The sequence below is a fragment of the Dermacentor andersoni genome, chromosome 9, assembly GCF_023375885.2.
Source record: "Dermacentor andersoni chromosome 9, qqDerAnde1_hic_scaffold, whole genome shotgun sequence".
Lineage (NCBI taxonomy): Eukaryota > Metazoa > Arthropoda > Arachnida > Ixodida > Ixodidae > Dermacentor > Dermacentor andersoni.
Window position 1 is genome coordinate 23,315,446 of NC_092822.1, and position 25,989 is coordinate 23,341,434.

The window sequence follows — 25,989 nt, forward strand, 5'->3', positions numbered from 1 at the left end:
AGGAAGGGAGGGAGGGTGCGTTCTACTGCTGGCCACCCTGGCGGCTGCGCCCGCCTGGCCGTCCCGCTGCGTCTTGAAAGCCATCTGCTACGAGGACAGAGTCCGACCGCGCGCTCTGTTCTAGCGGCTTGGTTCGCGTTGATGCGAGGCGTAGCACAATTGTCAATTCGCTCGCTGCAGCTGCCGCGCTTCCTCACTCCAGCGTTTTGACAGCGGTTTTCCGCGGTCATTGAGTGAGATGTGTTCGCTTGTGCGCGCGTGACACTGTGCTTGTTAATTTGTTTAGTGTACCTTTGTTTACATGTTAAACGGCCGATAAAGCTGCTCTCCTTACTTCGCATAGTTGTCCACTAATTTGCTATCGCAATCGATGTTTCGCCTTTCGGGCGAAACTGCGACACTTTTTTTTTTCAGTGTCGCGACGACAGTTCAGAATTCGGTTCAGTTCAGCGAGGCGAAATGTCAGCTTTTGTGACAGCGCACAGGTTTGCACAGCACCCGCAAACAAATGCTATTCACTTTTTATTGGCCCGGACATCTAGGTACATTTGTAATAGTAGATTTTCAGTTTCTCGGTTTACTTCTGTTAGACAAACTTCTCGGAAAACATTTTCGCGGTCCTTGCAAAAAGTTCGTCTGCTATAGCTTTTACGAGTGGATGAACACAACGTTTATTATTCCAAAGCTGGCTCAGTGATCTTTCTTTTTTTCCTCTTTCTTTTTTTTTCGTTTCCTTTTTTACGAACCAATAGTAATCTTCAGCAGCTACAGTTTGGCAAGGGATCTTCTGGGTCCCGACGGCTCCACGTCGACTGCAACAGCCTCTATCTCAACGGAGGCTCCCTGTGTGGAGAGAATATGAAAAGCTTAAAATATGTACGAAGCTTCTACACCGAACCAGTCCCTAAACATAGGCGGATACTTCTCGCCTTTATAAACAATGCTCGCCATGCAAGTCGCGGAAGCCAGCGAATAAATTTAGTGACGCCAGTTACTCCTTTTTAAAGCAGAACTTGTACGTATTAAAAGCATGCAAGCACGGACAAAAGAACGGCCACTGGAATCATGGCAGTGACAAAAAATAAAAATAAAAGTGGAAGTAAGAAAGACACGACGCAAACGTATAAAGCCAGGTCAGGTCATGCAGATACGCTGAGAGTCGGGTCACAGGAACGCACGCAAAGTGAAACGGAAGCAAGAATTAGGTGATACAACAAGAGCACAGGATGGAACTAGTTAGCTACTTAAACACAGTCAGCTACACTCACTTCCGCTGTTCTGGATTGAAACCAGCCGCGAAAGGCTGCATGACTCGCTTTTTCTTTTGCTTTTTTTTGTGAGCGTGACGAGAATTTAAGATTTAGGTCAGCTCTTTTCCAGCAGCCTCGTGGTTATGCAAGCCAATGTAGGAGGCATTGTGCAAGCTCATCTTGACGGATAAACAGAGCGACGGCGGACGTGGGCTTTGACGATAAATGGACGTGGCAAGAAATAAAAGTAACAAGAAATAAAAATAACAAGCACTTGTTCCAGCCGTTTCTTCTTTAAAGGGACGCTAAAGAGAAAATTTGGTCGAGCTTGTGGGAGATACGGGGTTCTCCTCCGTACTATTGGGACAAAGGAACGACAACACAGTAGTGCAAACAGTCACAAGGGCATTTATTGCACCTTTCATAGATCAATGCCTGCTAGCCGAGTTCATGTCCCCAAAACATGCCGATAGGCGCGCGACAAATCTAGAAGTCCGACTCACCGCGTCCTCGCGAGCGAATATGTTCGCTCCATGCTGGATCCCAACGCCTGGTCGTTCGCGTGTATAGTCACGCGAATCGTGGCGCGTTCCAAGGCGGCCACGCGAGGCGGTCTCGCAGATGCATCGGTCGCCGCGCGCTCGCGGGAGACGTCCTCCGCCGCGCGCCGACCCGCCGGGAAAAAGCCCCAGCGCCTGTCCCTCGGCGCCCGAGTAACCCCGCCGCGACGGTGGCGCCATCTCTCACACCGCGCTTGTACCACTCCGAGCGCCGCGGGCGCCAGGCCACGCGAGCCGTGCGGGAAAAACAGCATATCAGGGGATGCGCTATGCGGGAAAACATCAGGGGAGGCGCGAGGGTCGCGCATCCCCACATCCCCCAACCTTAAATCACTTCTTATTCCGGCGAAACATGTGACACGGTCTAACATCAACACGTGCTTCGCGAACAAGGTGGTACATGCAACAGTGGCCGCGCCGGGGAAATGTCCACACGCTGTCCATAACATGCGAGCCGACTGTCCTTGGGGTACACCGCTGGCGTCCGCCGGTCACAGCAGTAGCTTTGCGACTCGACGGCACGATCCCAGGCCAGGACTCCGGAGACGACGACGCAGTAGTCGGTACGAGCAAGCGTCGCTCGCGCCGACGCGCCCAGCTGGCAAGAGCCGCCGTAGCTGTCGGTGACCGCTGGCTCCTTTGTCCGCCGCCGAGGGTTGTTAGCTGGATGCAGAAGGCCGCCGAAGTCGCTGCGCCGAACTGGCCACAGCATCACCATCGCCCGGGGTGACTCGATCGTAGTCCGGGGCAGCAGCGCAGACGATGTGCAGGTGGCAGCAAGCCAGGGGTGACTCCAATCACGCTGCGTACACTCAAAACACTCGGCAAACACTAAAGTAGTGCAAGGGAGAGGAATTCTGCATGCGCATCGCCCACGTGGTACGATGTTCAACTCGGCTAGCAAAAGATCGGGCAGCTACTCAGATGCTAAGTTCACGTGAACGAAGCTCGCTTTCTTGAGTCGAACGAGTAATTTCAATTCGTGCGAGGCTAACTAGAATGAGGGAAGCAACTTGCAACACCTCAACGCCACGGTCCACCAGGTTGTGTCCCTCCACGTGCGACAGGCAGCTTCGTAAAGCCTTAGGCCTAAAGCGTCGCTACCCTGACAACAACCGGCATCCAAAAACAACACTCAAAATGAGCGCAAAACAGGCAGCCGCGAGGAGACGTTAGCTCTGTGAGGTGGTCCTACTCCGCTCGGTGCACACAGCATCCGAGTTGACGGCGCCCACCGTCCCAGACGGTGTCGGAGCGCCCGGTGCCAGGCCGCAATACCAGTCAGCCCGTCGTGGCACCCGTGGCCCGCGGCCACCCGGCTCCCAGAGCCGCGACTTCATCCGAGTCAAAGAGATAGAAGAAGCTATTTACATAAGAAATTCGGACCACCCACGAGGCTTCCGTACTCACTCGCTTCAGGCTTGCCACTGCTCCGCGGGCACTCAGCCTCGCTCTCCCAGGATGCAGACCACGTGGCTCTCGTACTGACGAATGTCATTAAAAAAAACACTTGCGAAAAGGCTTAGCATGTTGACAAGTCCAAACACACTACCGCCACCGTCGCCTCTCTCAAGAAAGCACGCCGCCGACGCTAGCGATCAAAATCCACGCTAGGCCTACGCTTCGGTTCAAACAAAGCTCTCGAACGAAGCAAAACTGTTTAACTCTATCGTCCGATGCCCCAAGAGGTCCACGTTGGGCAGCCAGATGTGGGAGATGCGGGGTTCTCCTCCGTACTATTGGGACAAAGGAACGACAACACAGTAGTGCAAGCAGTCACAAGGGCATTTATTGCACCTTTCATAGATCAATGCCTGCTAGCCGAGTTCATGTCCCCAAAACATGCCGATAGGCGCGCGACAAATCTAGAAGTCCGACTCACCGCGTCCTCGCGAGCGAATATGTTCGCTCCATGCTGGATCCCAACGCCTGGTCGTTCGCGTGTATAGTCACGCGAATCGTGGCGCGTTCCAAGGCGGCCACGCGAGGCGGTCTCGCAGATGCATCGGTCGCCGCGCGCTCGCGGGAGACGTCCTCCGCCGCGCGCCGACCCGCCGGGAAAAAGCCCCAGCGCCTGTCCCTCGGCGCCCGAGTAACCCCGCCGCGACGGTGGCGCCATCTCTCACACCGCGCTTGTACCACTCCGAGCGCCGCGGGCGCCAGGCCACGCGAGCCGTGCGGGAAAAACAGCATATCAGGGGATGCGCTATGCGGGAAAACATCAGGGGAGGCGCGAGGGTCGCGCATCCCCACAAGCTGTGTTAGTAAATTACCCGTTTACAGCACAAGCTCACAACTCGCGAGGAGATTGTAAGCCAGAAAAGACACTAAAACAAATAGGTCGGCTGTTACCTATTTATTTATCTTTATGTATCGTTTTTTTTAGACCATACAGAATTTTAAAAAATGGCGTGTGCCAGAAAGCGTAATTCTAGTCATTGAGCTGGAATACTCATAGACGGACATTACTTCCATGCGAAATTGAAACGCCTATAATCGACTAATCAACAAAAATAATCCAATTATCTTTTAGTTAATTACTTCGCGACACATATTGCAATTTACGAACTGCAGCCGGCGAGTTGGCAAAGCGATGTATCCACTTTTAGCGAATTTTCAGGATGGCACCAGTTTCGAGAGATTCATTCCCAAAGTGTGCGACTAAATGCGTGGGCGTTCCAGTTACTTCTTGTGCTTCAATCAATAAAACGGCAGTCTGTTCAAGTAATGGGCGGATATAGTGCTTTCTTCAAAGAGACTTTCACGGCGTATATCTCGAATTCGTTCCAAATGAATACGCCTTGCAAGCTTGCTGGCTACTAACAGAGTTAGATGGGCTAGCTGGTTGCTGGCTTGATGGAACATGGTTATATAACGGCTCGTTTCGAGGACAGGACACAGAAAGAATGTATACAGGACAGTCGCCGAACATCAGCTCGTAAATTTCAATTCGTGGACTGCAATGTATGCATTAAATTCATTTGGAAGTTAATTAGCACAACTTCGTTTATCAGTCTATTGCGATTTCTAGTGCGAGTAATGTGGGCCGCTTCGAGCAACCCACCTCCAGGACTACAATTATGCTATCCCCAACAGGCGATGTTTAAAAATTATGTATGATCTAAAGAAACCACCCGGCATAGACTACATTGAATTTTAAAGGACACAAAACGTAACAATGGTAAGTTTCAAAACCTTTTACCTAAGCCATAAATAAATAAATGACAATTTTCTTAATGATCAATTAGAATCAGTACAAAACTGTAGTGCGCGCTTCATTCTGTGAAATTATTCGCGCTTTTCAAGTGTGTCGTCGATGAAACACATTCTGAAACTTCCTAACCTTTCTCTGCAGAGAAAGGTGCACATCTACATAAAAGTGCTTCGCTTATACTAATTTCATAAGATTTTTCATAATCCACATCTGAAAAATCAACTTCTTAATGAGCCATCTTATTTATCTTGTCGTACTAACCACCGTCATAAAGTTGAAATCCCTTTTTGCCATACTAACTTATTTTCCGATTCATTCTTGCCAAAGACATCGAGGGAATGGAACCACCTGTCCACGTCCGTCGTCGCCAATTGAAGTATTTCGGCATTTAAATCCGCTGTCGACAATTATTATTCTATATACCAGCCGCCAATAATCACAACAATTATGTCCTTTTTTTCCCACTCCCTTCTGTAACGCCTTCGGGCATTGAAGGTAATGAAATAAATAAAGAAATATTAGCCCAAAAATGAAAGGTGGGGGGAGGGATGATTTGAAATCCGCAACGTAACGCAGCACTGGCATTCCGGCGCAAATTTAATGAACTTTCGACTCAATTTTCTATTCGATCAACCTATTGCGGTGAAGTTCGAGCCAAATAGTTCCAAGATTAACGGCTTAATGTTAGCGAACACATAGGTGAAAATAATCTTAAGTCTAGTATAGGCCAAAAACTAGGACTCAGTGGTCTGTTACTACTAACTGCGGATGCACTTAGCAAAGAGTAAACAGCAACAAAAAAATAAGCGGCAGTTTTATCCGAATTACGAAGCATTGATATCAATTAATAGCAGAGTATTAGACAATTACACGAAGTGAGGCTCGTAATTTAATTGGCCATACAAATTGCAGTAAATAGTCACTCACTAACTAACATGCATATGGTGACACCCGCCTACACCAGCCGTGGTTGCTTAAGGGTAACGATGTTGGGCTGCTAAGCACGAGGTCGCGGGATGGACGCCCGGCTACGGAGGCCACATTTCGATGGGGGCGAAATGCGAAAGCACCCGTCTACTTAGATTTAGGTGCACGTTAAGGAACCCCAGGTGGTCCAAATTTCCTGAGCCCCCCACTACGGCGTGCCTCATAATCAGATCGCGGTTTTGGAACGTCAAACCCTACATTTTTTAATGCACCTGCATACGCAAACATGATCAGATATGACTCGATGACCGCGAACACTCGATGTCGCCGCGCCGACGTCTGGCAGCGGCGAGCGAACGCTTCGTGCTGCGTCTCGCTTCAACGCGTATCCAAAAATTGAGAACGCGCGACCTCGCACACTATCCTATAGGCACACATGAACCCACCAGCCATCTCGGCTTGCCTAGGCTTTGCACCCGCCGCAGATTCCCTCAAGGCACGCGGGCCACGTATATGCGTGAGCCACGTCATGCGCTGCCCCGGCCGGGCTAGAGGACACGTGCGCTCACCTGAAACCTCTTAGGCTTCGTAAAGTAGCGCCACGCTTTGAAGAATGCCGCCTCCTCCTCGCGCGCTCTGGCCGAGGCCGACGCCGAGCCGCTAGCGGCCTAATAGCATCACGTAGGCCCTCGCGCCGTGCATCGGCGCCATTTTTGCTCGAGAAGCGTCTACGGAGTGGCGAGGAGTGCATGTTGGCGCCGTTGCTACGCTGGAGCGGTGTAGGCGGCGCCACGGTCGAGGAGGGAGCGTGAAAGAGAGGAGAAACGAGGAGGAGTGAAGGCGGAGGAGGAGTGTGTCGCTACTTTACGAAGTTTAAGGGGTTTTATTTCTAGCACGCGCTCACCTCGTCCCCTGCGCCCCTTGCGCACGCTTGAACACGTGACCTCCAACACCGGACGCGCGCGAATGGACGGCCGCACGCCAAGTTTCATTCTAGACGCCAGCGCTCGTTTCTCCCCTGGCGGAACGATTTCATCTCCAACGGGTGTAGGTTTCCGCCGCCGCTTGCCGCGTTCAGTTCGCGCTGCGCGCGAAACGTCTCTTGTTTGCGAGGGCGCCTCTTCGGATGACCGGAAATTATTATTGTGTTGTTAACTGTCACGACAGCAATGTAAACACGAAATGGTTGATGCCACCAGTGAAATTCTGCCGATTCACAAGAAAATGGTACGAAAAAAGCAGACGACACACATGGATTACTGCGGTGCGCCGAGCGAAGTAAACAACTGGCAAATGAAGCCAGCTCGTTCATTGACCACTCCTGAGTGTATGACGGTTTTTATATGTAACCCACATGAATTTAATAATTACTCGGTACATAATCCTTTTATTCATATAAAAACTTTTGTTCGACGAGCGCTTGTCCTGTCTTCTTTCTCGTGTTTCGTTTATGTGTGCGCTGCCCAAGAATGGAAACCACTTCTGTTGTATGCGCTAGCAGTGGCCGAAGTTCACGCGTGCCGAGAAATTGAATATGTGCACGATGCATTGAACATGACCGGAGTTCATTTCCGCTTCACCACTGCACCGATCGATCGAGTTACTGGACGATACGCGGCCCGCGTCTTGGTCGCGCCGGCATTGCTGAAGCAGGAATGATTACTGATACTTTCAACTTCCGTCTCTTGAGCACTGTTAAAAAATGGCCAAGCTGTCTACATTGCTGCTTCTATACCATATTGTAGGGGACGCACTAGTTAAAGTTGTGTGCGCATGTCGTACTTGTGCTATGCAGCGATATATTTTGTTTATTTCCGCACAGTGTCGATGGAAGTCCGTTGTCGCCATCAGAGACAACACGGATTTGTAGCAAACATATTGTGAGAAACTGCAAAAATGAGTTTAGGTCGTATGTGCCGTATGTATGTGCCGCATCGTATGTGCTGACGATTTTTCCGGCGGTACATACGATGTCGTTTCCAATCACCTGCTCAGCGTCACTTACATGGTTAAGCAGACGCTGCCCTTTCGCCGCATTGCAGCCATAAAAATAATCGTCAAGCCTACCGATCTTCTCAAAGGCAAATAGAAGCGTGTACAGTCTGTTTCACACTTTGGGGAAAACTGGGAACGTATTGCATCGCGATGCGGCAAGCAATGCAGTCGTGCGGTGGCAGCAGCTCGAGCAGGCGAAGACGCTCGAGGGGCGGAGTCGTGATCTGCGTCGTCTGCTACGGCGGCGCGCGCTGGCCGCATTGTCGGGAAGCGTGCTACTGTCAGGGGCAGTGTACTACGTATATTTCTTCACTGTGTGTGCTACCGTAATAAGCAGCGACAAGACGCACCAAGATGTGCGCGCAAAGTGTTCAGTCTTTGTTTGACTCGAAAGGAAAACAAAGCACTCAACAATGATAACTACGGGAGTCGAACACGATGAAACAAACGGATACGATTAAATGAATGTTTTAGGTTCAGACAATGAGCTGGAAATGGTTTTTCTCGACAATCATTCGCTACACCAGACAGACTCTGCCCGCCGGCGGGGAATTGGACACGTCACGCTCGGAACTTCAGTTAGTATCTCGTCATGTCCCCACCGGCAGCGATGACAGCGCTCATCCTGGAAGGCAGTGAAGTGCAGAATGACTTGATCAGGGATGTGTTCATTCGCAGCACGTCTCAGTCACTGACGATGGTGGATCGAAGCCTATCCTCGGGCGACTGATAGAGGGGACGGTGCGCCAGCGATACTTTCAACGAGCCCCAGACATTTTAAATGATGTTGGCGCCCGGGGATTGAGGCAGCCACTCCAAGAGAGTGACTGCGCGCTCTTCTAGCAGTTGTTGCGCCACACGAGCAGTGTGGATCGGCGACCTATCGCGTTAGAATATATAGTCGCCTTCCAGAAACGGGCCGTCAAGAATGTATGGAATCAGTACGTCGTCTATGACTGCCCTGCAGCGATGAACTTACCTTCGAGGCGTATCAGTTGGCGTCGCACAACGCATAGTAAAGAATACCGGCTCATTTCACGCCGTAGCGATGAGATCGGCGCCCTGCAACTGATAGTAGAACGTTTCCCGACAATGCGGCCAGTGCGCGCCGCCGTAGCAGACGACGCCGTTCAAGATCCCGCCCCTCGAGCACCTGCGCGAGCTGCTGCCGCCGCCTGACTCAAGCGCTCGCCGCATCGCGATGCAATGCGCTGCGAGTTTTATCCTAAATGTGAAACAGACTGTACACCGCCCTTCGAACGAAATCTCCATGCGCACACACGTAGGCACACACCGCGCGCGGCGCGAAACGTGCCAAAACACGCGCAGTGCAGGAGGCAATCAAGGCGGCACGAACGAGAGATGGGAGAGGGGTACCACCCGCTAATAGGATTTTGCTTCGCATGCGGCGCTCTCAACGCCGGCGCAGCAGCGCCGCTCTCGGTGCCGTTCTTGTCTATACGGCGCGCATCAAGCCACCGCTCTTTTTGACTCACGATCGCCCACTTTCCCTCGCACTCACAGCATACGGCGCGCTATCTAATAGCGCTCGGGACTTTCACGGAGCATCACGGCGACGGCGAAAATTTTGCCTGGAGTGTCCATATAATTCCTATATGACAAAGGTAAAGATAAGAAGCTTGGTGGACGCGCCGGCGTCATATTTGTTGTGCAGCCCTCCTTAGCTCGCCGCGTGCGTTTGTGTGTGCGTCCGCGTCGGCCCGCGCTAGATGGCCTAGACAGCCGTTAGAAAAGCCGGATTCTGGCACGTGTGCATCAGAGTTCTTCAGGAGATGAAAAGTCGATAAAGTGGTAAAACTGCGGCGAAGCGGTCAGGTTTTCGATGCGCAAGATGAATGGTGAGAGCCAGCCGTAAAGCGTCCTAAGGGAACGTGCATGCGACAGAGGGGCATGCGAATGTCCACATCGAAGTGTGCGCTGCTACGATACCAATTATGAAGGGCCCTTTTCCATCTACATTAACTCGGAAAGGCATTGTATAATTTTTAAACTAAACCGCCATCGTTGCGCACATGCGCGAATGGACTAGCGCGCAATTGTCGCGCCTATGCACGAGGCTCTGCAACTTCTGTGAATGCTTATGCTACAATAACCTTGCGAGCGACGTGAATCGTAAATGCAATTTCAAGTAAAAACATGGATCACGACCGGCTGGTTACACACAAAAACCTACAAGAATGTGAAAAAAGAAATGTCTGCCATCGTTTGGGTTGCATATGTCGTCAACATTATGATTAACTCCTTCAAGGTCGCTTCCTTTTTTTTCCCATAAAGTGAGTAGGCCAAGCATGCCGCGTGATACTTTGAGCTGCTTCGAGTGAGATGACTTTTGCAGGTACACTATCTTGAGTGCGAAAAAGTGCGTGTTTCACATGATGTGCAATGACGTGGCTGTGCCACGTGTGGGCAAAGGTATAAGAAGCCGTTTTGCCCCGTGCGGCGTCGTCAGCGTAGCACAGACTCTACAACGTCAGCACTAAAATTAAAGTTATGAAATAACAAGGCAAAGGACAACGAAAGCGCAAAAAAATCGCTGTGGGGTGGGGATCAAACGCACGTTTTAATTAAAAAACAATTAACTTTCCTTAGGCTTTCTCAGGCTTCTTCCATTTTTTTTAATTTGTGTTTGGGCTACATGTCCTTGGCCACTGTGTATGTACACACACACACATTATTGGCTAATCGCACAGACTAGGTGGATGCCAGGGTGACGTAAGGAGATAGGGAGAAAAGGCTAAATGGAAGGCAGGGAGGTTGACCAGGACTGAGCCTAGTTGACTACAGCCTGCACTGGGGGAAGGAGCGGGAAATATAAGTCAAGAGTTGACGTCCCCTGGAGTCGCCGAGAGGTATTGGAATTCTCAGCATTGTCACAGACAGCACTCGGTCTTCTTGCCTTCAGGAATCGCAGCAGCACTTTTGCGGCCTTCTGCAGCTTGGATGTGCAAGACCATGGTGATAAAATTCTGTCCAATGAGAAAGGTCTTCCAACTAGCTGGCTCAGAGTAGTCCATAGTGTAAAGCCTTTCATTTTCGAAGGATGACTCTTGTGCAGTGTCCTTACCTAATTATCAGCCTGAAAAGGTACACCAAACGGCTTCTAATCGTTGCTTGTCGGTGGCGACTGACATATGCCTTCCATGGTGCGAGCCCTGCAGGTTTTCACATCATCAATGTCAATGTAGATGTTTATGTCCACAGAACCCCCAGATATGCAATTACCAGAGTTGCCCCCTCCGAGTCTGCCGATCTAGGCCTGTCGCCGAGTCGAGTAGCAGTTGTCAGTGGAAGCCAATACTGGGATTGTGGAGGATCATGCTAATGGTCCCATTTACCGGGCCCAGATTCTCATGAATGCTTCCACACTTCAGCATCTTTCACCGGCAAGACAGCACCCTTTTTACATCTGCTATAAGGTGTGCAGTGCATTTTCTGTGATGTGTCGTCGTATGATTGCTCCCAACAAATTCATGCACCAATACTTTAAGTAATTGTGGTTCAGAATTCCGGAACTATATACAGTACATGCAGCAAACAAAGAACCTGAACAGGAGACTTGTCTAGGCTGACACATTTATTGGAACTTGACAGTGAAGAACAATAGGTGAGCACCAAGAGCACCGGTTAGTCAATTTGTTGTTCCCAAGTTGTTAGTAAACAACAGTATATTAACAATGTGTAAATGCTTGTCTGTATTTTATTCCAAAAAGAAAGGATTTCTCCCAGTCAAAAAATATGTCTGTAACAATGGCAGTGTCAAATGACAACTTTGGGCTTATGTGGTGACCAATATGGAGAGTCCTTACTGGCAGTCCACAGCAATAGCTTCAATCTCCACAGAAGCATTCTGCAGAAAGAGCAAAGAAAGGAAATATACAAATAGGCAAAGCATGTGCCTAAATAGTACAGGAACTTTAGAAAGCTTGACATCACTGAAAATCCAAGTGCCAACAATGATTGAAAATGCCAACGATCCCAAACATTGTCAATGAAATGTACTGGCAATAGCTGTGGGGTGATAGCAAAGAGCTTCCTACGAAAAATTACTAGATAGGCCTTGGGTGCTCCATTTGTTAAGCTTACCATGGGAATAGTACATAGATATATCTAATGTTCGTCCAAGTGGCTTCGGGCATTCTTGTGGGCACTCATTAAGCTTTATCTTTCTAAACTGCACAGCAAACAGTTTTCCAAACAGAGACGGGCAACAAGTTTCTATGCACATGCATAATCATTATCAATTGTTGTATTTAAAATGCAGTACCTTAGACTCGTGTTAAGGCCTGTACATTTTTTTACGGTTTTGACTAGGTGCTGCCCTTAGGCAGGACTGGGCCATTCGGACCAATTTTTCCGACTACTAGTATTGGGAACTGGCATGCTTTCCCACACAACACCTTCCTCGATTTGTTCGTTGTGGCGAGCTACTCTTGCTGCTTCGGCCACTGACATCGTCACTTTTCGTCAAAGCCAAAGTTACGGCCAGCTGCTTGTTTGCTGCGCTCCTCAATGTATGCGACAACCTTCAGGTTAAATAGAGTGTTGCACACCATTAAATGCTTCCTCTCCTTTTTAGACTCCCGGCAACTGACAGGTGAGCTGAAGGAGCTGCCTGAGCTGGCTGTGAAAACTAACGGCACAAAGAAAAGATGGCACCGGTAACTTGCATGCTGCAGCAAGAAACACAGAGGAGCCGGTTATGGCCACGCCCCAGATGTCAGAAAAAGCTCCGCACTTGCCATCTAGTAGTGTTGCAGGAAGGTATGCTGCATGTGAAAATTCATTCATGCTATATGCACACATCAGAGCATCGAACGCGACTGCTTCTTGGTTGGATTCCCCTGCACCCCCTATTTTGGGCTGCCAAGTTGTGGGTGCAGCCCATACACGGGTGTGGCCCTTAGTCGAGATTGTATGGCATTTTGCCAAAAATAAACACTTTGCAAGGCCACAATGTCCTTTGAAGCCATAAGAATGAAGTTTAGGCAAACCCATGTACACTAGCTGTCGTGCCCATGCCGGCTGAATCATCATACTTGCAGTTCCCATAGGCTCCAGCACCAGAGTTCCCTCTAGTAACTCTTGTAGAAAACTCTCAGAGCTGGCTGTCGTCCAGATTGACGTCTTTCTCGGTATGATACAAGGCATTGTGCCACATTGCTCAGATGTCAGGAACACTTTTGAAGGCATGCAAAGCCACAATGAAGGGATGTTTAGTATGAATGCCAACACATCTTATTCAAATGCTGAATGAAGCATAATGGTGGGGTGAACTTGCTTGCCAGTCACCGCCATAATGTTTTGCTCACCAGTACACCTGCAGCAGCATCAGAGCTGTGCCTACACCTGCATATAGCTGAGGTGTGCAAGAGAGAGGTGGGTGTAGGGTGAAAGTTTTAAGAGAATTTCTTGTTTGGCAAGTTGGTATCTATCCATTATAACTAACTTGCAAAAGACCACACAGCACTCTGTTCCGTTATCTTCTCTCGTGTGCTGTGTCGTTTTTGGTGCATTCAAATAGTTATAATGAAGGATGAAAGTAGTGTGTTCTAGTTGGTTTCTTAATCTATGTGAAGACAAGCTGCAAATGATAAGGGTTCTCTAGCAAGATAAGTACCAAGATACAAGAAAAGGCAGTGGGTGTGTTAGCCTTCTGTAGCCTTATCTTTGAAGGAAATGGGCTTGTTGAACAGGGGTGAACAACAGCGTTAACCTCACCTGCGACCACAAGGCAATGTTTTCGGAATGACAAGTGCTTTTATTCACATGGAGCGTGTGTGCACGCTCGATGTAAGGCTTCAAAAAAGCCATCATATTTTTTCCAATAAGAGCAGTTGTAAATCAGCGCTGTGTGTGACCTATCCTCTATTCTGTTGTACAGTGTACGTCTTTAGTGCTGCTTTTTTTACATTGTGGAAAACCACCAACTCGCCCGATCTGCCATTCTCCCTAAGATAACTTCCTTCGACAAGGAGGGTGAGCAATTTTATGATAATGCGTCTGGTTGACAACAATTCTGGCTGCATCCAGTAGAAGAAAGAACATTGCAATTCAGTGCTGGTTTTAATCTCCTTTAGGTGCCAGTAATTATGTCAAAATTTTTGTTCTTACAGATTTCTTGCACTACCAGCATGACTGGCAAATGCAGCAGAACAAAAAAAAAGTGTTTTCAGTTTCCTACCACATTTCATTGAGCCTACAAATGTAGAAACTGCATTTGAACACCGAAAAATAATATATGTAGGAACTGAGACACTTGCTTCAAGTGTGCTGTTCTGGGAGAAACCTAGACATTTCATAAGCTCATCTCATATAAATGACTATGATCAAAGGAAGAACTATGTGGAAGGTAATTCAAAAGAAATTCTCAAGTCTGACCCAATGCAGCATAGCTGACAACATTGTTGACACCACAAATGACATCGTGTAAGCCAGTGATGGCTTACACACAAGACACATAATACATAATGCACAAACATACACATTGTCCATGTAACTGTCCTACCCACTTCACGCTAGAAGTGACATCCCATCCACTGCAGAAAAAGTGCGACTGCCCTGGGCATAAAACAATTTTGAGCTAAGACACTGCACAATGCTTCTGATTAGCTTTAATCTGCAGTGAAGCTGAAAGACACCAACATGTGAAACATGTGAGCAGGGCATGCATTAAAATGAGGATTATTTACAACATTTTCACCATCACTTGTAAATCCACTAATTACAATATACTGTTATTTCTGGGCTATAGTCTGCCTCCTACACGATGTCCACAGGAGCAAATTTGGCACAAATATTTTTTTTTAGGTAGCCCACACCAACTGTAAAAGACACAGGGACTAATTTCTCGTAAGAATAAGGTTTTTCTAGGTTATCCACAACCATTATACAGCAGGTAGGCATGAACTTCTCGTCAAGCAGTCGTACCCTGGGTCCTTTATTAGACTGCATATTATCAGACCATAGTAGGCGATTTCTCTATGCGATTTAGCACAGTAAGAAAGTGCCAGGCATAGTCAGGCCAAATTTTTTTTTTTTCACGCCTACAATCTTAAGAAATTACATTATGCACCTTTCTCTATTTCTACATTTTTTGGTAGCTCTCACCCCACTAAATTTCAACATTTCAACATGTATAGGCCACAGATTATAGTCCAAAAAATACACTACATACACAAGGTCCCCAAGTAGTGTCCAGAATTTGTGGGCCAAATGCTTCACCCACTCAGTTTCAGAGAACACCACGCGTACCCTTCCTACAACTGCTTTTCAGACTCGTCACAGTGAACTTCCCGAACAAGCTTTCACTAAGAAAGCAATGTACACATATTTGCTAGTTCATGATACACCATTTTTGTAGCATGCAAGAAGAACTCTAGTTTCCTCATAGGTGTTTTTGTTTTTGTAGTGACTTTCACTAATAAAGGTGACATTAACTAAGAAAGGATTCTATAGCATACTTCCTCGAAAATGAACTCGTCACATTCTCTGTTAAGCTAAGTCCAGGGGAAAAAAATTAAATTATGGGGTTTTACGTGCCAAAACCACGATATGATTATGAGGCACGCTGTAGTGGGGGATTCCGAAAATTTGGACCACCTGGGGTACTTTAATGTGCACATAAATCTAAGTACACAGGTGTTGTCTCATTTCACCCCCATCGAAATGCAGCCGCTGTGGCCGTGATTCGATCCCGCAACCTTGTGCTTAGCAGCCCAACACCATGGTCACTAAGCAACTACTGTGGGTCTAAGTCCAGGGAGCCTGTTTACTATTCCACAGGTACAATAATCGTAACTTTTACACTGCTTAAGTAGCCTTGCAACTGATCAATTTCTTGACGTCTATGTACTGCTATGCTTAAGAGAGGAGAGTACAATGGAAAGAGCAACATTATAATACAAGCATATAAAAGAATATGAATGTGTTTGCACAAACACACACACTATAAAAAAGCAATGGTAAAGATCAAAGAGGCACTGCAATTGACCTGCAGAAGGGCTATTTTTTTATTAACGTTCCAATCAGTCGCAAAATGAAAAACACACTGAAAATCCAATGAAGCTGTGCACAGATGTGTTGTACAGTGTTTCTAGTATGTCCGACGATCACGGGACGTTGCAGTTGTCAATTCTGAGCATGCAGTGAGCACGTAAACATGCCTCGAACAATAGTCTCTCCCGCTAAGTGTGAAGTGTGTGCTCTCATTCAATTTCTGCGTGCCGAGGGGTGCAATGCAGCCAAGATTCATCGACGAATGAGTAATGTGTACACCACAACTTTCGTGAGTGACAGCAAAGTGCAGCAATGGTGCAGGAACTTCGAAGCAGGACACACAGATGTTCATGATGCAGGCAGGCAGGGAAGAAAGTGAGTGTCAGCCGATGGTCTTGTTCAGCGATTGGACTAGGAAACTCGAGAAAATCACCGGCTCATAATTTCTGTGTTGAGTGATTCGTTTCCCGAAATTTCACAATCAGCTCTGTATACCATTGTGAGTGAGAGACTTCAGTACTGCAAACTCTGTACGAGATGCATTCCCAAGATGCTGGCTGACCATCACAAAACACAGAGAATGGGCGCAGCCTGATCATTTCTCCAGCACTACCATGATGGAGAAACTTTATTTGACAGGAAGAGATGGTAAGGAGGGGGTCGGAGCCCTCCAGTCCAGGGCCCCACTGGTCTCTGCCGCCTGCCTGACTTGGCTAATTAAGGGCTTTTGTCCTGTCAAGTGGGAACAGGCGAGCTGTGCCTCCCACTGCTCCATTGTGTTATTGCTATTTGGCCTATGAGGGCACTTAGTGCACTCCCAGGTTACATGTATTAGGGTAGGTTTGCCACCACACCAAGGGTAGTTGGCTCCATAGTGGGTGAGATGCATGGAATTTAGCAATTTTAGATGGGGGAATACGTCAGCCTGTATTTTGTGCCAATTGGTGGCCTCTTCCCTGCTAAGCTGTGGGTGAAGCAGCGAGTATATTCTGTGGACCCCGCCATGCGCTGATGAGCAAGGATGTGTTTGGCATTTAAATTGATGGGATTTTGAGAGGGATAGTGCGAGTGGTTGGGGTTAGAAGAGGACGCCTTCGTTTGCTTGGTACACCCTCGAGCTAACGCATTAGCCTGTTAGTTCGCTCGTACCCCTGCGTGTCCCGGGCGCCAGAGTAGGCGATGACGGTGTTGAAAGATTTGAGGAATTATCGTGAAGCTAGCCGCAGTTACGTGCCCCTTGAGAAACATGCAACATGTCTCCCGGGAGTCCGTGACCACAACCGAGTCCCCTTGCGAACGCTCCATGTGAACAAGGGCGATAGCCACTGCTAACATTTCAGCCGAGGTGGGGGACCCCACCGTGGCCGATGCAGCTATTTGCTGCTGGCAGATCGCGTTTACGACTGCCAGGAGAAGTTTCAAAGAAAATCATTACAGGGGACGAGACATGGGTACGTTTAGAAACTGAAGAAACAAAAGAGCAATCCAGACAGTGGGTGCATTCTGATTCCATAAAAGCAAAGAAGTTCAAGCGAACCTTCTCCTCCAGAAAGTGTATGACTACTGTGTTTTGGGACAGCAATGGTGCTCTCTAAGTGGAATTCATGGAATGCGGCCCGACCATCACTGCATCCTCGTAAGGCATGACTCTTGAACATTCTATGAAAGGCAATTCAGAACAAGTGAAGAAGAATGTTGTCATCAGGCATTGTCTTTCTTCATGACAATGTACGGCCGCACAGTGCAACTGCAACAAAGAAAAACCTGCAGCGTTTTCAATGGGAAGTGTTTGATCACCCACCGTACAGCCCGGAGTTGGCTCCCTCTGATTACCGTCTCTTTGCTCACATGCAACGCTGGCTAGGAGGACAGGAGTTTGACTCGGACAACAACCTGCAGACTAGCATAAGAATTGGCTGAAAACACAGCCTTCTATGATGAGGCTGCCTTCTACGACGAGGGTAGAGGAAAGTTGGTACCATGCTACAACAAGTGTCTCCATCGGAGCTGCGACTATGTAGAGAAGTAGCTGGAAAGTGTATCTAAATGTTCCAAATAAAACAGTTTTGATTTTCACTATAGTTTTCATTTTGCGACCAAGCTGACCTTGAAACAAAAATAGCCCTTGCAATAGGAGCACATTGTGCTCCTTAAAAATTCTAACACAGTCACATTTCGTGAGCTCTGGAGCTGCACAAGGTTTTCCACAAACTTCTGGTAGGCATCCACCTTTCAGATAGAAAAGGGGACTTTCACAGACAAAAACAGCACATGAATGGTTGCGAGTTCCTGCAGGTCAGTCTGAGTGTGTTCACTCAGGTGAGAGTATGTGCTGTACACACCAAAACTGTGACGTGAGCGGGCAAGAATGTATAGAATCAGTTAGCAGCTGCCTCGCCTGCGCCCTTTATCAGGGAGTTTGTGCAATCAGTGAGATTCGTGTGCACTGTGATGCACTATCCATCTTGTGCCTAGGCCTGCAGTTTGCATCATCTGCCCAATGCCTGTGGTGCAGTTATCAGCATTTATTCCAACTGTTAGACCCAACCCTCACATTTATTTTTTAAGTCAGCTTCTCACATTAACATTTCTCTTTTAAAACAGAAGAAGATAAAATTTAGTCATAGTCACACTTGATTCATCAATTAACTGATTGATTGGGTTTAGTGTGCCAAGGTGACGGAGTGTTGCAGATTAGTTTTAACCCACCGGATGCTCTTTCATGTGCACCTGAATCTAAGCACTACACTCTTTGTCACGAAAGTTCCAGTACTGTATTTTTTTTCTTGTTCTATGGTATTGGAGTTCAAGAAATGTACGCTTACGAGTTACCTTGTATATACTCAGAGTAGACATAGCTTCAATATGTTTTCTATAGGCTTCTCTGTAAACTAATAAGATAACGTAACTGTGTTTGACATCTAGCTGTACGGCTTGTTGGCACAGTTAATTGAACATTACACGAGTGATATGACAGACACAGTTTCTGAGCAGAGAGATAACATTAAGTTCTCCATTAGACTTGGGAAAACCCCTAGTGAGACATACAACAAGATTCAGCAAGTACATTGTGGCAAAGCCTTATCAAGAAGCCATGTCACTGAATGGGAAGCATCACGAAGGTGGGGCAGCAATCCAAACTGCTATGACTAATGTGCACAAAAGCATCCCAGATGAAGCCTTTTCTGCTTGCTTTTATGGCTTCCAGAAACAGTGGCAGCTGCATGTAGATAGCCGAGGAGACTTAGGCAAGACCTAGTCTCGTTAGTTTTTGTAAGTTGAATAAAAAAAAATTTTTATGAGCTCAGCCTTGGAACTTTCCTGCCGAAGGTTGAACGTAAACATTCTTGTATTTCACCCCTATCGAAATATGGCTGCCATGGCCAGGAACTGAATCTGCAACCTCGTGTTCAGCAGCACAATGTCATAGTCACTCAGCCACTGTGGCAGGTCCACACTTGATTATCTGTACTTAATGAGCAAGAATAAATCTTCAGCAGGCGACATGTACCAAGATACCCCTATGTCTTGGAAGAGCAGTAGAGTGTAATACAAGTCAGGCATACAAGGCCGGATCCACAGGTAATGGAAAAGAAAGGATTTTGTAGTTTGTTGTCAGCCTCCTTTTAGTATGGCCTTTGCTGCACAGAAGAGCACATTGCTTTCTTTTTGTTTTTCTGTGTGAGGTGAGGAAAGCAGGTCCTCAGCAGGAGTCTCAAGAATTGCAGAACCAAGTCATCAGTAATTGGTAGGTATAGACTTCTTGGCATGAATGACATATTCCCTACAAGCCACCCTAAGCTTGAACGTACCAATATGATCTACTACAACATACTGTGTTTGAATGACAGCAAAAATTTCAGTCTCTTATTCTAATAAAACATAACTACTACAGTTAGCTTTGTAGCCCAATTCAGTGCTTCATGCATAACTGTACACAAGCCAACTATCCAAGTAAGCAGGAATATTGACATGTGAAAAGCACACTCACCAGAGGAAGCTTTGCCACTTGAAATGCAGCACGAGCTGGCTGTTTCTCAGTGAAAACTGCGGGGAAACAAAGGCATATGAACGAGTCACTCATGTGCAACACTTATCAGTTTTAATTTCAATTTTGGAACATTCCTAACTAAATATTACTAGCAGCCTCAACGGAAGTGTGAAGAGAAAGACTGAACAGTTGTTCCTCGTGATCAATCACATATCAAGATGTTGCTGCAAATAACATGTGTACCAATGTCTTAGGGGCGGCACCTCTAAGTACTAGCCATGTTATAAATATTTTCTGACATGGCAGCTAGTGCACTATTGAAAACATTCTTTTCTGGTGCACACTCCAACAAAAAAGCAGTGTCACAATTTCATTTGCCCTTAGCTCACCACAAAATGGATTCACTGAAGCACTCATTGAAGGTGTCCAAACAGTGCGAACTAAAGTTCGCATATATGCTGACTAGAGTAACCTCCCCATAAGCTGGCCAACTCTGCCTTCATCTAAGCTAGGAAAAGGTGCTTTACAAGCTGAGCTCCTCGCTGGCATATAGAAACATCAGCACATGACTGAGAGTGACAAAAACGTCACATGCAGGTGTCAACTGCCGATTATGCAGTAGTTTGCTCCTTGGGACCACCCTTAACAGTTTCTCTAAAGCACTTTCTGCCATACTGGCCAATGTAGCTCATCCTGAGATGGAAGGTAACTGAGCATATATTGCCTGTCACTAAACGCTCCTTTTTGTACCAAGCAGCCGCTTTACCAATTCTCCACTGTTTCGCAGCCATCTCTACCGCGTTTCACAGCCCTATCAAAAACCCCTCCCGAGATGTGTGAAGTCAAACACCACATGACTTGAATTTGGTTGAAATTTTTTTGGCATCGGAAGATTTTTTGTATAAGAAAATATTCATACTTTTAAGCAACCAAGCTGTCCAATCACACGAAGGACAGCATGAGTATAACAGCATCACAATATAGCTTCTTTTTTCTCACTCCAGCAGAGGAACCTTTAACTTTCAAGTGCAGCGCCTTGCAAGAGCAGAAATACTGTCCAGCTTCTGTTTAAAAGCCCCAATTCTGCTATTGAACAGCATTATCTGTTCGTGTTTTCAGACATATGACTTGCATAATATGGTAAAGTCTGTTGGAAACATTACATCCCACACAAAGCACAAGGAAATACCTGCAAACCTTTCATAATATTTTGTTCACTACGAAATCCATAAAACCAAATGAAGCATTGATTCCACTGTGCTAATACTGTAATGGATTTCGAAGGTAAAATGGTTTACAGTTATGGCAGGACTCTTCATGCCTGTCATATACTCATCAGTGCTAGTCGCACTGACTTGCAGGATTGAATATTATGGAAATGTATGAATAATAAAAGTCATTTCATGCTCAGCAGTAAAGACAACAAAGCACCCTTGTACTCACATTCAGAGTAGACTTTGTTCATTTCCTGGAAGTCATTCATGTTCCCAAGGTAGACCGTGCACTTGGCAACTGGAAAAAACAAGATATGTCATGTAGCATGTGCATTCAACAATGAACCGGTGTCTCAGCTTACCACATTTCAAAGACATACGGCCAGCCTCCAGGACTTTAGTCAGGTTTACAAGCGCCTGAAAATGAGCAACACTATATTTGTAGACAACTGTCTTCTTGTGTTAGTTACAGAGTTGCAAGACCAGACTGGTTCAATTCTTATTCACATTAAACTGCACCAAAACAGTGAATCTTCCTTACAACGGGTGCCCCTTTTGATAGAGTGAAAATGTGAGGTTTCAACGTCAACCTTAACGAAATTTCACTCTGGATGAATTAGCTATAAATGAGTAGCATACACTATCGAAGCAATATTGTCAAAGCTGTAGGGATGGTAATTGTCAAATTTTCTTATTAACAGCCTTTAAATAGCACCTAAGTGGACAGTGCATGCACATGGTGGTTAGTGGATATGGCCCAAATTCCAGACCATGGCCTTCCGAGATTTTCAGTTGCAGGCACTTCATAATATTGGAGGTCACGCCAAGGAGCCACAATGGCTCTCAAGGTTCCAGGTTCTACATCACTTCTGATAAGCAATAATGCGGGCTTTTCTTTTTGTATTTGCTTTTTTTTTTTACAGTTTCAACATTAAAATTTTGTTTTTTTGCTAGCTTTTCAGGACTCATTCACTCCTGTTTGAAGCATGAAATTTTTCACTGATGCTTCTCTATATTTGCACTATATGAAATCAGGCTTTCGCACTGTCCAATATTTTGTTGGCGTTGGCATCTGACGTCCCGTAGAAACACAAGTGTTATAAGAGACACCATATAGGGTGAGGGAAGGGCTACAGATTCATTTAGGCCACCTGTGGTTTTTAAGCACCTGAAACATTGCCAACATTAACAGCGGTATGGGAAAATTCTGAATGGTAGCTGTTTCAATAATTTCATTTTGCAACAACTCCTTCCTGCGGTTTGCTGCTATAACTTGCTGGTGCAGTTGTCTTGTTGTTATGGTAACCTTAGGCTTTGCTCAAAGCCGGGCAGGGTCACATTTCCTGCTGTTAACGATGGCAGCTAGTTAATGCTTCGGAAACTATATCTTCTGTCCTTTCCCACAAACTGTCTTTATACAATGTATGCGATTTAGTCAACTTGCCCTTCTCGTTCACTGTATTATAGCTGTATGTTTTACGAGTTGTACACACGTCATTCGAATGTTTGTTGAAATCACTTTTGGGTTTTATAACCTAAGAGTTGGCCACTGCTGCTCCTCTAAGATCATCTTTACTACCATGGTAGTGCTCAGAATAGCACACACAAATATACATTTTTTAGTAAAGACAATTTTAGATTAAAAGATATATGCTTGCACTAGAACAGTTTATGGCTATGGTTAATGCTTTATGATTGTTCCAACTGTGGAAGAGACATTTACACAAACCCTATTCAGTTCACTGAAGTAAGTTTCGAGGCCGAGATGAGAAATTGAAGAAGAAATTTGGATTTTTAAAATTGATTGTATCACTTTCACATAGATGCCGAAAGAATCCTTAACAATTGCTGCTGTGGATGGCATCTCAAAATCTAATGCTTATTTAACAAAGCAAGCTATAAAACCACTCGCCTGCCTCGTCTCAGCTGAAATTCCACCCGCGACCAGCTTCCCAGTACTTGGGTCCACGCCAAGCTGCCCAGACACATACATGGTATCACCGGCTCTGATGGCTTGGCTGCAGGAATGTTGCAATATTCTTACCATCAGCACAAGTTAACGCTCTTGTCAATGAATCAACGAGGAAATTCAAAAGTCTGCAAAACAACAGGTTCACATCACACCAACGGCATCACATGACAACCTTTCGCATGTCCGGTAAAAAACGCACAATCTACACTAAATTTCTGCATTGCTAAAAAGTACGCAGAAATCAGCAAATTTAAAGAGGTATTCATAAGTGAAATTGGGCTCGTGTAGGTGGCAAGTTCGTGGACAGCTGTTAGTTAGTTTCTTATGATGTCAATAAAAGTTGTTTACAAATAACACTCATCTCACACAAGCTCGGCCGACATAAATAGGTAACTGATCGGTTAAGTCTACAGCCCCGAAAGTAAAGAACGAAAAAGTATTGTGGCGCCAAGTTTTCTTTAACTACGAGCACTTTATTTGGACCCCAGTGACACGTTTAATTCCGAAGCATTTAAGTGGCGGTACAAGAGACAACCTAGTGCGGCGGAAGAAAGCCGCATAGCACTGCTGTTCCTGTAATGTACGCAATATCAACGGTGCAATGGTGTCTCCTCTTGAATTTGACAGCATCGTTTAGGTGGTTTAGAAATTTCGGCGAACAAACTACCCCGAGATCTTGCGCGAACTGTATCAACTGTTTACGCCCAAACAAACAACTCGACAAAACGAGTTCGAAGTGTCGCATACTGCGAGGCAAGTACAACGATTGCTACACTTCGTTCGGCTATCGAAAAGCTCACCTGTACGGTCCCAAGGCTTTGGGAGCATGCTCCGATGTTATGACTTCACGCGTTACTTTCGACATATTTCTAACCAAGGCGGTTGGGCGAAGCTGCCGCGACACAAACGTAGCTAACATGCACACCGCGACCGGTTATATCTTTCGACGTGTCCTTCCTGGTAGAGAAGGGCGCGTTGCAAGCGGCTCTCGGTAATCGCCACCTCGACGAGACGAAGGCCTTGTTATGGCCTTGTCGCACAGACACTTCTTCAGTCTCGAGATAACACCTGATCAAGGTTTTCTCGTGGCAGTGAAGAGTTCTCGGTGTAGACGCTTGCTGCGTTGGCGTTGGCTCCGGCGCCTCGTCTACTGTAAACAAGCAGCGCCTGACCACTGCTGTCGCTGTTGTCGAAATACCACAAGTTTCAGTTTCGGTTTCGTTAACTGAGAGCGACATGCGAGGGAGTACATACTTGGTAATGTACATTTGTGTTTTAGTGGCTTTTGTACAGACATAGGAAGACTACGGTTTTGTCACTGCATAACGGTAGTCTCGTGGAAAAGGCGTGGAAGTACCGTTGTAATTGCCTGGTTTTTAAAGAAAAAAATTGGCAGTGGCTTAGCTCGGCTATGCCAGGATATGCGTAGCGAAAGCTAAGGCATAGCATGGTTCGCCTTGGTTAATCTTGATTGCAAGTCTAGGTTAGTCTGGTTGTCTAGCTATGTTGCGGCGTTTAGCCAGTCGTTACGCGCGCTGTTCGTCTGTTTCCTGGGCGATTCGCTTCCTCTTCATCTTGTTCCGATGTCGATTCCAGGCCTCCTCCTCCTTATCAGAATTGTCGCCGTCCATACTGCCGCCTCAACTGTGGTCGCATCGCGCGCGAGCTCTCCTTTGCAATCCTCCGACATGTTATCAGGCATGCGACGCAGCTGGCGAAGCGAACGGAGGCGAGCGCAACGACAAGGAACGCGGTGTGACGTCATACATAACGGCGGTGGTGGAAAGGCGCGGCGCAGCGCAGCGGCGGAACACCTGTGGCTCGGTGAAAGATGCCTGCGGCGTCGCTCGCTTACCCATTGTAGCCGTCGCGCCTTGAGTTGCGGTCAGTTGTCAAGAGATGGCGCCACTTACGTCCCTATCTCCGCCAAGGGGACTGGGGTGGTGCGGTGTCGCGGCGGCCGCGCCGGCCGCGCTGCCATGCGGTGATGTGCGCATGCGCGCATGTGTTGCAAGCGACCACCGCAACGATCGCTAGCTACCGCCTCAAGTGGAAAGGAAAGAAAAGGCGAAAGGTAAGGGCAGCAGGTTTTCGGCGCACGCGAGAGCATCTTTTTAAAGGAGGCGTTGGTCGGTGCTACTAGTGGCGCATGCGCAGTAGTGACTAGGGAGCGAGAGAGAAAGAGAAATATCCGCGGCGAGGCGCGCGTTGGTACGTCATGTGCCTCCTCGGAGCACCGCCACGGCGAAATCGCAAGATCGCGGCCAGTAAAGCTTTCGCTTTAGAAGTGCAAATTTGCCTTCGCTTATGGGGACACAAGCTGCTGCCGCGACGGCGCAAACGTACACTTGTGTCGCTTGCTGCCGGCAGCTACAGAAAGCAGCCGGCCAAGAAGGGTTGCCGCGTGTTGCACGCTCCTGGAACACGTAGCAGCGCGCCCTGAAACGCTACTTTCTGCAGCTGTCGGCAGGTAGCGAAACAAGTTCATGCTTGCACCGTCGCGGCGGCAGCTTGTATTCCCATAAGCGAAGGCAAATTTTCACTTATTTCTTAAGAACCAGTCAATGAACTGTGGTAAGTGGAACACTTAACGACGGGAACTCCAAAGTGCGATCATTCGGCAAAATTTCAGCAAGAACAGTGCAGCGTTAAGCGCAAAATGTTTTTTTTCGAACGCGCTAAGCGAAATGTGCAGGACCATTATATATATGCAATCATAAACTCGCCCTGGAACTAGCAGCTGTAGAAAAATATGCAATTTCCTTTTCGTGCACATGGCAGTTCACGTCACGGGATATCTCCATAAGAATCTCTCAACCACTCGATCTCACCCAAATTACCATCATCAGT

General features: G+C 47.1%; 1 protein-coding gene across 2 annotated transcripts; it reads right to left on the reverse strand.

The window, feature by feature from the left end:
• Positions 1-714: 714 nt before the first annotated feature.
• On the reverse strand, positions 715-24,281 carry LOC126527278 (2-iminobutanoate/2-iminopropanoate deaminase-like). Of its 2 annotated transcripts, none has more exons than XM_055068644.1 (6): positions 23,940-24,281; positions 23,080-23,185; positions 21,530-21,584; positions 21,397-21,465; positions 19,954-20,009; positions 715-843 (listed from the first exon to the last, which is right to left on the reverse strand). In XM_055068644.1, the coding sequence occupies exons 1-6, from the start codon at positions 24,056-24,058 to the stop codon at positions 766-768; spliced, it is 483 nt and encodes a 160-aa protein (XP_054924619.1). In that variant the 5' UTR covers positions 24,059-24,281; the 3' UTR covers positions 715-765. The 2 variants fall into 2 exon arrangements, with proteins under 2 accessions (XP_054924619.1, XP_050031016.1); XM_050175059.3 differs by lacking the exon at positions 715-843 and adding an exon at positions 11,647-11,814 and having other exon boundaries at positions 23,940-24,277.
• Positions 24,282-25,989: the final 1,708 nt, after the last annotated feature.